Raw genomic sequence first — 14,392 nt, 5'->3', positions numbered from 1 at the left:
TGAAGCCGGTTGTGATTGGGATTTTGATTGCGATTTTGATTGCCTTTTGCTTGACACCATATGAGCTTTGGATTTTGATGATGATCCATATTTTGGTAGAGGAAAAGATGATTGTGATGGCACTGGTGATCCACATGTCAACCTTGTATGACCACTTTCCTTGCACCGACTACATGTCGATCTCTTCTTCTCTTCACCCTTAGAAGGTATACGATCGTGACTTTTTGGTCGGCCAGGTAGCCTTCTGTCCATGGCTGGTGGCAAAATTGTTTGTAAGTCATCTGGTATGTCCCACTCAGAAGGATGTAGAATAGGGTAGATAATCTCGGTATAAGTCTGTCGATATACTTCTATAGTGTAGCAATCCATAGCATATGCTCTTGAATCATCTTGGTTTAGATGAAGAGCAACTTTTATAACATGGCCACACGGATAACCAGATGTTTGCCATTTCATACAACTACACGTCTTTGCATTTAGATCAACAAGCCCATTTAAGTTATTATCCAGTACTTCAAACAAAGTGTTTGAACATGGTTCAACTCTCCATGACGTTGACTTCACAACACGTTTCGTTATCTTTTTTTCAGTCCATGGTGTAACACGATGTTCCAATGTTCATGTTAAATTTAAATAAATAATACTTAGTAAAATATATGATAAGTTACGAATTTAAAGAAATAATACCTGCATGGTTTCTTTTCTTGTAGTACCACTGTTGAATAGAGGCTCGAAAAAACTCCATTAACATAGTAATGGGTAATTTCCAGGAATGACGACTTAGAGCGTTGATTGATTCTGCACTATTAGACGTCATGAAACCATATCTTGCTCCAAGTTGATGTACTCTTGACCATCTTTCAAACCCGACATCTTCTAGTGTTCGAGCACACTGAGACAAAACACGTCTTAAACAATTTATATGCTTATTAAAATCCACTTCCCGATAAGCTTTTACAGTCTTCCAGTATGTCCATTTGTGATTTTTATCCCAGCAGACCTTGATTTTAGATTTCTATACAAATGAACACCACAAAGTCCATAAAAAGCATATGGGAAACACCTTCTAACAGCGTTGTCAATTGAGTTTTCCCTATCAGATATGATTGTCAGATTGCTAATAGGACCTATGCAATCCCTAAGATGCCCCATAAACCATGTCCATGAATCAGAGGTTTCAGATTTGACAACCCCGTAAGCTATTGGCAGTATCCCATTGTTAGCATCAATGGCTACTGCTAATAAGTTTACTCCAAGGTATCGACCTTTTAAATGTGCTCCATCAACTATAATAATTGGGCGCATGCAAGTAATAAACGAACGAATCTACAAAATCATATACACAAGAAATATAATCATTTAAATGTGAAATGCATGTAACTAACAAAAATGAGTCAACAAAATTATATTGATTTACTAACTGCAGCACCAATGGCGATAAACAGCAACTCAAAGCGTCCATCTCTATCTGTTTTGATATGAGTTACCGACCCAGGATTTTTCAACTTTAAATTGTGACAATAAGCCGGCAGTTGGGCAAACGATGCTTCTGGCGAACCCCTCAACAATTCCAAGGCATAACATTTGGCTCTCCAAGCTTGAGAATATGAGATACAAATCTTGAACCGAGCATTCATGTCAATCATAATTTCATGTCCCCGATATACCCTGCCATTAAAAAACATTAACTCAGCCAGAAAACCACCCAACACCTTTTTGTTTGCATGTCTATGGTGAGGAAAAACTTGGGTTCTTGAACATGTATGTTTATAAAAAAAAGTCCTAACTTGAAACATTTCACAATCTTTTATCCTCTTTGCAATCATACGCCACGTACAGTTTTTGTCAATCATACACCTTGTTTCGAAACGATCTTTTCTTGATTTGTTAACTTTTAGTTGATAGCCATCTTCCACACATTTTGTATACAAAGCTATCTTCAAGTCTTCATTTGTATCAAAACAATCATCTTTCTTGATACGAATAATTTTTGTGTAACAATCAACTGCTATTTTTACCAACTCTTCTTCCGGTATCTGAAGTAATTCTGGCATATTCCAGTTATATTCCCGTGGCATTTTCTTCGGGGACTTTTCTTCGGGGATTTCTTCTTCTTCTTCTTCTTCTTCAGGGTTATATGAATTACAGAATGGATGTTCAACATGTTCATTCACAGTCGTAACTTCCTCCTCATTATGATCAACATCTTCCTCGGCAGCGGCTGTTTCATCATCAAAATTCGAGTATTGATCAATATCAAAATCATTACACGCAGGGTCTGTTTCTTCTTCTGAAACATCATCAAAATCCGAGTATTGACCAAGATCAAAGTCCGGGTATTGACCAAGATCAAAGTCCGGGTATTGACCAATATCAAATTTCGAATACCGACTAGTACTCACAATTTTTTCTGTTGGCTCATCATCGTCTAACTGGTTAATACAAAAACCGAAATTTGGTGCTGAAAGTTGATTGAGATTTGGATTAGGGAAAGGTTGTGGGTTTTGAGATTGTGTTTGGTATTGGAAATGTGGTGAAACAAAATTTGCTTGGTGATGAAATTGTGGTGGAACCATTAAATTTTGACCACCATAAACTGGGGTTGAAATATTTAGTTGATTACTACCCGCTACTGACCCAACTTCACTACTTCTAGGTTCAACAACATACAATGTAACATCATCTTGCGAAACACTAATGTAAGCAATGAATCGTTCAACATCTTCATTGTCGGTTAACAAATAAACTTTACATTTTCTCTGATAAGATAGCCTAAATCCACTTAAGGGCTCTAAATTCAATTTATTTGCAACACGTAACATTAGAGTTTCATAAGTTAACTTTTTTAATGACAGTTTTAGTTGAAGATTCATGGGTAAAGACATATATTGTAAAACACCATGAACATTCTCTCATGACCCTCCAAAACACAAATCTATCCAAACATGATCGATATTAGATGATTTCATTATTGTAAATTAATTTACTAAACAAACGAGCTGCAAAACTAAAACCTATTATCGGATGGGGAAGGATGTCGTTGGATATAAGAACGGATGTCGCCGGAGAGAGTGACAGATGGAAATGGAATGAGTTGCGATTTAGGGATTTAGGTTATGAGTTGCTTCTGCTGCGTAGTTATATACCCAAAACATTTGTGTTGCGAAACTAAAACCTGTTGCGAATTTGAAATTCAGCATTGCGACAGTCAGAATCGCGTTGCGATAGTCAGAATCGCATTGCGATAGTAATAATCGCATTGCGATTTACATATTCGCGTTGCGATAGCCATACTCGCATTGCGATTTACATATTCGCATTGCGATAGTCGGAAAATCGCAACGCGAATTTGGGAAATCGCAATGCGATAGTCAGAATCGCGTTGCGAATCTGAAAACTGATTTGCGATACCAGAGATCGCATTGCGAATTATCGATCGCATTGCGATTTATTTGGTCATTTTGGCAAATCCAAAAAAATTGATTAAAATAATATATTATAAGATATTTTTTGTCACTGAAGTTATTTTCTCTTCAATTTTCATACATGACACGACAATAGAGTCGTCATTTCGTTAGAATACAAGGGCAAAATCGATAATTCCATTACAGAAGAGTAACCGCGCCAATCCAGTTACGTGCTACCGACGATGTGACCCATAAAGAGGTGGCACTCTGTCCATGACGCCCTTCATCCACTGCTGCAGCCAACAGAATTCCCAAAACACCCCTATTTTAATCCCAAAACAACAAAAAAGAGGAAACGTGGCACACCAAATATCTCTGCCATTTTGCACTCTTGCTTGTTGCTTGTTGTTTCAGTTTGGCAAAACATTGACCATTTTGGGGACATAAGGAATGGTTGTTTCTTTCATATCAAAATAAAAATCTCGACTTCTTATTCGTTCGTGAGAAGCTGAGATAATGTATTGATCCGTTTCGAATTCTCCCATATTTATTTTATATGTATTCTTTGAATTAGAATAAGCTAAATTCTGTATATCAAGTTGGAAAGGTTGAGTTTTTACAATATATATGATTCGGATTAGTTGAACAATAAATCGGATATAGATATTGTTGGCAATAAGAAAAACTGTGAAAATCAAAATTCTATTCATTTGGTGATGTTACCGGGCATCAAACGTGAGAAACAAGATAAAATAAAAACTAAATAATTCTAATTATCAGTTTTTATATGTTTTAATATCTAAATTTTATTTTTATTATTAAAATTTAATGTTTAATTTTAAACGGATATTAAAATAAAACAAAAATAAAATTTAATACTAAAACGGATTAAAATACACGTGAAAATTATGTAAGCCAGAGTTTGTCTCCTTCCTTGGCAAAATGGCAGTGGTCCTCCCATGGACTTCCTTTTTCCAAAGTCAATGAAACTATTTTCTTTTTCTGACACCAAATATTAGGTTGTTATGCAGGTCACAATTATATCATAAGCAGAATCCTGTTAAACCCTTTAATAAGATTAAAAATAGTTTTAATTCTATTTATTCATATCCAGAATGTACAATTCAATAAATTTGATGTTGGAATATCACTAGAAAAGCTAATGAATATGAAAATTTTTCTTGTTAACAGAGAAACATACAATCTGTTGGAAAGATGCCCTTAAATGTATGGTACACCATTGTTCATATTGAAATCACTGGTTATGTCATTCCCAGATATAAGGCCGACGAAGTCGTTTCCGGTTTCGAACTTGAATTGTGAGCTAAACATTTCATTCATTGAGCCATTGTTCAGTCCATCGTGAAAACCGTCTCCGAATGATCCTAAATACGCATTTACGAAGGGGTCCTGGAAGTTTGAACTCCAACCGTGACTAAATCCATCCGAGGTACCCAAGTTCTTAAAGCTTCCGCCTTCTTGATCAACCGAGAGCCACTCTGCGAATATCGGAATCGGGCTTCTGTGAGGCTCTTTAGATAAGTTAAAATGCATCGCGATAGCTTGATTGGTATTTAGTAACGGTTTTTCGACGTGCCGGAAGGATTCGAAGCTCGGCATTTGCAGGTCCATATGATACAAAGTGGAATCCGCGTTTTCTGAACTCGATGTAGTGGTGTATTGAATGTTCCTGGTTTGAGCTTCCGATTCTTCAGCCTTTGCAACTCTTTTCTTCAGATATGAATGCCAGTAGTTCTTGATCTCATTATCAGTTCTTCCAGGCAAACTTTGTGCAATTTGGGACCATCTAGTCAATAAAAAACAACATTATTCATTCGAGTCCGAATTCAAATACGATCATTCGAATATATATAAGAAAAATCTCGGAATACTTACTTGTTGCCTAACAAATGGTGAAGGGATACGATTGTCTGCTCCTCTTGTGCCGAAAACATGCCTCGCTTCAAACCAGGCCTCAGGTAATTAATCCACCTTAACCTGCAGCTCTTCCCATTCCTTTGTAAACCTGTAAATCACAACACATCAGTCTCAGAAACCAGGGTAAGCTCATTTACTTGAGCAGCAAGGTACCGTTTATGGATTCTCTATTATTTAAGTATTTGTATGTATCTAACACGAGTGTGACATATATTCGATCGTAACCGGTGGTATTATCTTCCGAACATGTTTCGAACATATATCTATATCTGATACTCATACCGATCAAGAGCAAAATCAAATTTCAGAATATTGTAGAGGATTCAACATACATCATAAATGATAAAAGGAAAGAAGTAGACCTGCATTGATGGCAACAGTGGTCCAGCAACGATGGCCATGTTTAAGGACATAGGTCCTGAGCTTAAGGTCTTCTTCAGGCGACCATAACCCCTTCCTGTGCTTAATTCTGGGCTTCTCCGATGATTTGGGACCCATTCTGCTCTGCTTCAAGCTTACAAAAGTAGGCTTTATCCGATACAATAAATGATGAACAAAAGCAATGAGGTTAAAGGGCAAGCTACAGGAACAGCAACTAGAGCAATAAATAGGCAATCCCCTAAAGAATCATTAAAGTTTAAAATAAAGCCAAGTTTAGTTAATTAACAAGTTTATCTTTATAATTCCTAACCTCTAAGGTCTTTGGATCACTTACAGGAAAACTTAGCTACTAATTATACATTTTTCTTTTATATATTTAGAAAATTACATCTTACATGTGATTAAATATACATAATGAACATAGATGTTAAACATAATTATTTAAAAAATATTTATTTATTAATCAGTACATAGGAATATATTCTGCAGTTTTGGTATCTTCCAGGTAAGCATAATTTCTTTATAATTTCTTTATAATTTCGTTGAATTTGCTTCTAGCTCTTCAGCTTTTGCAGGCTTTTTCATCATATATATATATATTGAATATATATTTTCTTAGTTATAAGTTATCTATTTAGTTTTTTTTTTTAAATTTGATTATGTTACATTTTTATAATTTAATCACATTATCCTTGTATTTTTGAATTAGGACTGAAAGTTTAAGTTTCAAAAGTATAGGGACTAAATAGCATATTGAACGGTCTACCTCAAAAACAATCAACATTAAGACGATGATTAAATTCTACAAATTGTAATTAACCAATGAAACCGGTTGGATTAAATGTTTAACAAGGTTGGTAGGGTGATTAGTATTTTGCACATCAATCCCTCCACTTTGCTTATTTTATTTAACACGAAATTTTAAAATAGAATAATAAAAATATGTGAACTGGTTTTGGTAATTTATGATGTTCCTTTTCTATACCGACAGTTCGTATTATTGTACAAAGCAATCATTTGAATTCTTATTTTATATTTCGGTCGAACCAATTGGTGCATATATTTGACCATCTAATTATTTAATATTTTTTAAAGATAATCCAATAATTTAATATGAAAACAGTGTCATGCTGATTGACCTAATCATTAATTATTATTTTATTTCTTTGAATTTTCATGAACCATCTGATTAATTTCGTTTTATACAATCATTAGTCGGTTATTGTCAATTATGATTGCCCAAGTACTTTTTTATTCTTAATACACCTTAAAAAGAAAAAAACATAATTAATTTTATTAAAAGTATTCTTTAATACGATTATACATTCATAAATGGAATAGTTTTCTAATTATGTACCATGAAATAATAATTGAAGAATAGGAATATTAAGTTAAGGACACTTGAAAATGTTTTGGCGATGGTTTAATAATATTTTTTTATTAATCTGGGATAAGTACAAGATAATATATGTTCTAAGATAACTCTCAACCTTTTAAAATTCCTAACGTTCTCGGTGCTCGAACCTGGTAGTAGACCCAATTTATCACTTTGCCCCTATCATATTTTTGCATCAATTCAACCTCCGAAGTTACTCAATTGCATGCTTGTATACCCTACCCCTACCCCTAACCCCTAAACTACAACCCCATATCCTATAAGCTATAAACCCTAAATCTAAACCCTAACTCGAGGTTTATAATTTAGGGTTTTAAGTTAGGCATAGAGTATAGAATAATGCTATTAAACAACTTTGAAATCTAAATTGATGTGAAAATGTGATAAGAACGAAAATGATAAATTAGGTCTACTACAGGGACAAAGATGACCCTTAATAATGTGCATATGAGCTAAAATGCATCTTATGAAACATGCTTCACTAATAAATTCGCAACCAACATTTATAAAATCGGATTAAGAATTATTTGACATAATTTGTATATACGTTGCCAAACTGGAAGAAATAATATTTATTTAGAACATTTTTATGGCGCATGGATTAATAGAATTTTAGGAAGATGTTTATATATTTCATATTAATTTAAGCTAAATAAAAAATAAATAAATTCGGCTATGTCAACTTCATCCAACTCTTATGTCCTTTGATTTGAATAATTGACAAACTAAAATCAAGGTTTATCTCCTACTACGCGCTATTATTTTATAAACTATTCCACGAATTTTCTTTTCTATTTTTATAAAATTAAAATAACTTTACACACTTCCACAAAAATACTATTGTTAATAATCTCTATGATTGAATTATTAATTATTAAGTATGAAAATATTTAATTATCAGATTTTAGTAGATGAAAATTCATTTGTTTAGAATGGTTGACATTATACAGATACCATTATAATTAGAGACACAAGTATAATTTTATATTAGGAAATAAAATTTTAAAGAGATAAATTCATAAAATTTTAAGACGAAAATAAATTATCAATTAAATATTTAAATAATTGCAGTAAACTTTTTGTGGGGGTGACATAATTTGCTTATGTCAGCTGTTTTTCCTAGCAAACTTCATTAAAATACCACAAATGATGAAATCTTAAAGAACCTCTCCCATTCCTTTTCCTTTAAAATTTGAGGCAAAGTCAAGTTAGGGGTATGTAACAAGTTTCCAATATTTGTGCACACCAAATTTCAAATCAACCTGGAAATTTTATATTATTAATAAAAAAATATTTTTAACATATATTCAGTGATTAAATATGAAGTTCTATCATAGTAGGAGAAGAAGGGAGACGATGAAACGAGAAAGAATTGGGAATTGAAGAGCGAGGGTTAGGGATTGAAGGGAATGAATTGGGAAATTTACAGAACACGTGAATGGTAGGTGAGTACTAACTTACCCGGCTTAGTTGGAGCAGCCCAAATCCGGAAGCCCAATACCTACTGAAGAGAAGAAAATATAGAGTTAGTTAGTAAAGGACATACACCTGACATCCTTAGATTTTCAGGTACAATTTGTAACTAAATAAGACCTGTATGCTGAGACAATTTCCTCATGACTTGAGTGAATGAACTTCTCATTTCTCTATATTTTTTTTTCTTTTCTGCTAACTTTGGCTGTCCCTTTTTTCCCATATGTATGGGGTAAGGGGGAGGTAAGATAGTAGGCTGCCCCCAACACCAGGTTGAGAGCAGCTTCCGTAGGAGACCTCCCTTTTCTGCTAACTTTCTTTCGATTAATTCTCTCTTCTATTGAGCTATAACAAGTTCTTTCTATCGTATCAGATAAATGAATTATAAAAAATATTACGATATTTGTACATGAATTTGACATAATATTACTCATTAATGATATACATTATTTTAAATGGCTTATCATAATTAGAAGAGGTGTATGTTGAATTGGAACTTGCAATATGTTCCAAAATTATTGGATGGAAGTATATATGTTACTGAATTGACACTAAAATATGTTGATGGTAAGCTGGGTAGTTAGCTACTGACTTTGAAAAATTACGTATTGGGATAAAATAAAATGTGGCAGAACAAGCACGCTGTATTACATATATTGGGATAAAATAAAATATGGTTAAATCAATCAAGAGGAGACTTGTTTTTTTCTTTATATGAAACGATTAAGACAGTTGAGCAGAAGCTAAGCTACTTACAGTGCTCCCTGTCCAAAACGCATTGTGTTGGTTAAGCGACGTACGTATACAGATATTACATGCTCCATACTAATGATTCATTAATAACTCTTACTTATAAATAAAATAATAGAATCCTTGCGTGGGAGAAAGCAAATTTTAGGAAGGTCGATGTGGAGATGAATAATAAGGAAGCGGTTCCGATCTTATCCCTTATCGGATCAGCGTTTGAATCAGTTGTATTTCGTAAAGTTCAGAATTTTTTCGATAGACGATGACAAATCAAGTTTATGCACGTTCACCGAGATGCGAATGCGATTACTCATCTTGGTCACATGACCTTGCTTGATCGAATTGACCTTGACGATCTCCTGATAACATTCATCGCCTTCTCCACCTCGATATGAATAAGTGGAGAGCAGGAATAATTGTTGTTAACACAGTCACTTTCTGTAACAGAAAAAATAATAGGATAAAAATTATACTCTCCGATGAATGATTTCTCGGATAAAATTGTTTCAAGTAGCATATTGAATAGTCTACCTTAAAAACAATCAATAGCAATACCATAATTAAATTCTGCAAATCGTAATTAACCCACCGATTGGATTAAATGTTTAACAGGGTAGGTGGGGTGATTACTACTTTAGTTTATTGCATATCAATCCCTCCCCCTTGCTTATTTTATTTAGGGTAAAATACACAGATGACTCCCAACTATATGTTATTAATTTATTCAGTCTCTCGACTTATAAAATCTGATCTAAAATCTCAAATGACTATTATATCTCAGTCATTATGTTGACACCCAGCTTAAACAATTGCTACTTTTTTAATGAAAAATAATGAATTTGGAACATGATGAATAATTGAGTGACCGTTTTGTAACTTTTAATTGTCAAATCACTTAATAAATCAGTACCCTATTGTCAGGGTACCATTTGTGTACTTTTCCCTTTTATTTAACACAATTTTAAAATAAATAAATAATAAAAAAGATGTTGGTAATTTAGGATGTAACCCTTTTATATGCCGACAGTTCGTGTTTTGTGTACAAATCAATCATTTGAATTCCCATTTTAAATTTCAATGGAATTAATTGGTGCATACATTTGAGCATCCAATTATTTAATATCAAGCTACGTATCTCTGTTTGTTAATATCCAAAAAGCATTGTACTGATTACATAATTAGGCTACGTGCACATACATAAGCATCTCTATGCTACATGCTTCATTTATTTATATATATATACGTACTTGTCCAATTACATATAATTGACCTTTAAAATTGGGGGGTTGATGTTTTGTCTTTTCAATTTTAAAATGCTATTTCAGTAGAAGAACCATAAGGGCAAACATTAACAGCCGATTGAGTTACTAAACCACGATCATCATGAGAAAAAGCAGTAGCACCTACCCCCGAAAAGGTCTGATCAAACCTATGCCAGTACCGATCGAAAAGATGGTCAATCTTCCCACCGAGCTAACACTGAAACGTGTTGCGCCTACGCCCACGACCCCTTGACGAACTACCTTGAGCAGCACCAATCGACAAACCACCTTGAGCAGCACCACGACCACCATAATAAGATACCACTAAACCAGGAGAAACAAAACGACCAGCATCCACAGATGATACACAATCAGGAGACGTATCAATAACCGAAAGCTTGGTCATATTAGCACTAAGCTGAAAACTATCAAGATGCTCAAAATTTCGTTGTTGCATTTCGACATCAATAAGCATCGAAATAACACCCTCAAGAAAGAACAGTTCAGGGCTCGTAATGATGACCACAACAAAAGGTCGATACTCAATCAGAATCCCGTTCAAAATGGTGACAACTTGCTCGTACCGAGAAATCGGAGCACCACACACAACCAACAAATCACAAATCTTTTTAACCTCAAAGATATACACACACACACACATATTTTGCTCACCTTTCCTCACAAGTTTAAGTTTGTACTGGAGATTCATAATAGTGGAAGGAGATTTACTAGCAAAGAATGTCGTGATTCTCGCCCATATTTCAGTTGTCGTTTTTGCTCCGACAAGATGAAGAAGAAGAGAGGCACTGATCGTCGATAACAACCAAGAAGCAAGCGTGCTATCTTGAGCAACAAAACTTTCATAAGCATCATTCTCCACAGAAGATCCATCAGCAAGAGTAACATTGGTAGTAGGAGGTTTAACACCACACCTAAAAAGTTTCTCCAACCGGTGGCTTCGCACAGTAAGCAAAACTTGTTATTTCCATAAAAGGTAATTGAGCTCATCCAAGACAACTCTCACCCGTTTATGAGTGAACATATTGTCGCCGGAAGCGCCTGAGGTTGGCATCACTCACTCAAACTTCAAAGAAGAAAAAAACCAGAAAACGAAGAAGAATACCCAGAAACGCTCGACTCAGATACCATGTTAACTTTTAAAATACTCTCTTTATTATCAAAGAGAGGTACTGAGTATATAAGAAAAAGCAACCCACACACCACCAAACACGTGCCAGATAAGGGCCCCACCTAATAACAAAAGACCCAACAATTTTCAACAAACAGTACACATCACCATCATGCATAAAACGTGAACCTAACACCATGCACAAGCATGCATGCATCAGGTATATGATAACAGTTATTAAACATGTTAAAATCCCGTATTTGATATTTATTATATATAAATATAATATAATATTATTTATTATTTGATTGCATTATCATTATTATCGTGGTCTTTGTTATTTATAGTTGCAACCGTGCCCTAATGTTGACTTTAACATATTCACATGTATAATCAATCTATTGATACAAATATCGGATAAGCATTTGTTAGGAGATTTTACTATTTGGTGACCAAAATAAAAGTGTTTAAAAAGTTAGGTGACCAACTGAATAGTTTATAATACACGTGACATATATAATCAATCGACTTAACCTTTATAGATAAAGGTAGATAAACTTATCTAGGGTTTCTTACATCACTTCCGTTCGGATTTTCATCTAGGAAACTATACCAAGTGCTTAAAGTTTGACATTTAGCACTGAGCTTATTTTTTAAAATACATAGAAATGTCTTTATTGTATTGAAGAAACTAATAATAGTCCCGATGAAGTTTCTTCTCCAACACTAGATTGAAGGTATGCTTTGTTCATGCTTGAAGAAATTTTCAGGATCAACCAACGACTTCACCTTCACTAGTTTCTCAAAGTTGTTTTTAAAATATTTAAAACCCCAAGTGCTCGCTTGATCATAGCTTGTCTTGTCTTCATCATTAACTCCGATGTCTAAGTCCCTGTAATTAATGTAAGCTTCTCGTGGAGATTTCGAAACATAAGGGGTCATATAACGATAAAGTCTTCGGGTCCAATTTATATACTTTTGGAAATCCGAAATCTCTCCCACTTCAGCCGTAACGTACCTGATGATGTAAAGGTTGCCAGCTCTATGGGGAAATGGAGTTTCAGATTCAGGGATTTCATCCATTCTTCCACCGTAGGGGACAAAGCTGATCGTTGCATTCCTTCCTTCTTCATCCTCGAACCACCGCCCCATTTCCTTGAATACAAATTCTGGGATCGGTTGATTTACGTAGTCAGATTTTACTTTAAAATACGATTTTACTGATGCATTTCTGTCCAGTAAAATCTCTACGGGCCCTTGAGGTAATTGAGCCAAGTAAGCAACGGATTGAATCCAACTCATTTCGGTGCAGTCTTGTTTCACTAATCCAAGCCGGGGAAACCTTTCTGCCATCAATGAAACGAGATTATCAACCCTGCCCAGAAACAAACCTATAAAGGTAGCTTGAATTGATCCATTTCCATCACCAGATATGGTGAGGAGAATGGATAAATCTTGGGGAAGATTAGGTGCAACGTATTGCCATTGATGGATGAGTTTGGTTGCATTTTGTTCTGAGGTCTTCGTGAGAGTGAAAACAGTCACGGTTGACGGAACAGGAACTAACTTTATTTTCCAGTCAAGAACGATCCCGAAGCTACCTCCACCACCGCCTCGGATCGCCCAAAACAGATCTTCCCCCATCGATTTTCTGTCGAGAATTTCGCCGTTAGCATCGATCAGTCGAGCATCAATGATGTTATCGGCGGCGAGACCGTATTTTCGACACACAGGGCCATGCCCTCCTCCACTAAAGTACCCAGCAACACCTACGGTATGGCAAGTAGCCATTGGAAAGCCGAGGGCTCTACTTTTTTCAGCAATCCTGTACTGGAGTTCACCTATGGTTGCACCAGCTTCCACCCATGCACTGCCATCATCGACGTCGACGTCAACGGAACGAAGATTAACCAAATCGACCACAACAAACGGGACTTCAGAAACGTACGAAAGACCTTCCATGTCATGACCGCCGCTTCGAGTCCGGATCTGCAGACCGTGTTGCTTCGAGCAACGGATAGTTGCTTGGATGTGGGATGCATGCGAAGGTGTGACGATGACTAAAGGCTTGGCGGTAGCATTTGTGGCGAACCTAAGGTTTTGGATGGAAGATTCCAATATGGATGAGTACGCAGCTTGGCGTTGTGTGTAAATGAGGTTAGAAGTGGAAGATGAATCGTTGGATTGAAGAGAAAGACATTGAAGAAAGTTGTCATGTGACTGAGCTTCGGTCGCCCATGAAAATGAGATCAAGATGATGGCAAAAACCAAGACAGTCGACGAGCAATAAGCGGATTTCATTTTGTTTATAACTATTGAAAAATGGAGTTACCATATTTATACTTCATAGAATGTAAACTTGACCTACCCAACATTTTTTTAGTTTATGTGACTTTGAAAATTATTTACTCGGATTTGATAGATTCTATTCAAACTTAATTCTTCTGGCTTGACTTTTCATTTTAAAAACTTTGGTTTGAATCAATTTTTTAGGCTGAGAAAAAAAACTTGAATCTATTCGATAAGTTATTATAAATATTTTTTTATACATTTAAAGATAATTATAATAATACACATTTATATTTTTCTGAATAAAAATATTATATGTTGGAAATATATAAATCAAATCAAATCAAATATATATTATAATCTAAAAAAC

At 34.9% G+C, this 14,392-nt stretch overlaps 2 protein-coding genes across 2 annotated transcripts; both read right to left on the bottom strand.

Moving 5' to 3' along the window:
- Positions 1–4,628: 4,628 nt before the first annotated feature.
- LOC120132721 (transcription factor LAF1-like) lies at positions 4,629–5,843 on the bottom strand. The gene is made up of 3 exons (XM_039149417.1): positions 5,708–5,843; positions 5,304–5,433; positions 4,629–5,214 (listed from the first exon to the last, which is right to left on the bottom strand). The coding sequence occupies exons 1-3, from the start codon at positions 5,841–5,843 to the stop codon at positions 4,629–4,631; spliced, it is 852 nt and encodes a 283-aa protein (XP_039005348.1).
- A 6,460-nt stretch (positions 5,844–12,303) lies between these two features.
- On the bottom strand, positions 12,304–14,036 carry LOC120132573 (berberine bridge enzyme-like 18). The gene has a single exon (XM_039149312.1). The coding sequence runs from the start codon at positions 14,032–14,034 to the stop codon at positions 12,460–12,462; it is 1,575 nt and encodes a 524-aa protein (XP_039005243.1). The 5' UTR covers positions 14,035–14,036; the 3' UTR covers positions 12,304–12,459.
- Between the last annotated feature and the right edge of the window lie 356 nt (positions 14,037–14,392).

Source organism: Hibiscus syriacus, unplaced genomic scaffold, assembly GCF_006381635.1.
Source record: "Hibiscus syriacus cultivar Baekdansim isolate YM2019G1 unplaced genomic scaffold, ASM638163v2 tig00110569_pilon, whole genome shotgun sequence".
Classification (NCBI taxonomy): Eukaryota; Viridiplantae; Streptophyta; class Magnoliopsida; order Malvales; family Malvaceae; genus Hibiscus; species Hibiscus syriacus.
Note: the sequence above shows the minus strand (reverse complement) of the source record. Positions and strands in the feature narration are given on the sequence as shown.

What these genes read in the sequence shown, in the direction of transcription:
- LOC120132721 (XM_039149417.1), bottom strand. Translation starts at nt 5,843, where the DNA reads ATGGGTCCCAAATCATCGGAGAAGCCCAGAATTAAGCACAGGAAGGGG. An exon ending in CACTGTTGCCATCAATGCAG is followed by an intron (nt 5,434 to 5,707) that starts GTCTACTTCTTT and finishes TGTGATTTACAG; the next exon opens with GTTTACAAAGGAATGGGAAG. An exon ending in CACCATTTGTTAGGCAACAA is followed by an intron (nt 5,215 to 5,303) that starts GTAAGTATTCCG and finishes TTTATTGACTAG; the next exon opens with ATGGTCCCAAATTGCACAAA.
- LOC120132573 (XM_039149312.1), bottom strand. Translation starts at nt 14,034, where the DNA reads ATGAAATCCGCTTATTGCTCGTCGACTGTCTTGGTTTTTGCCATCATC.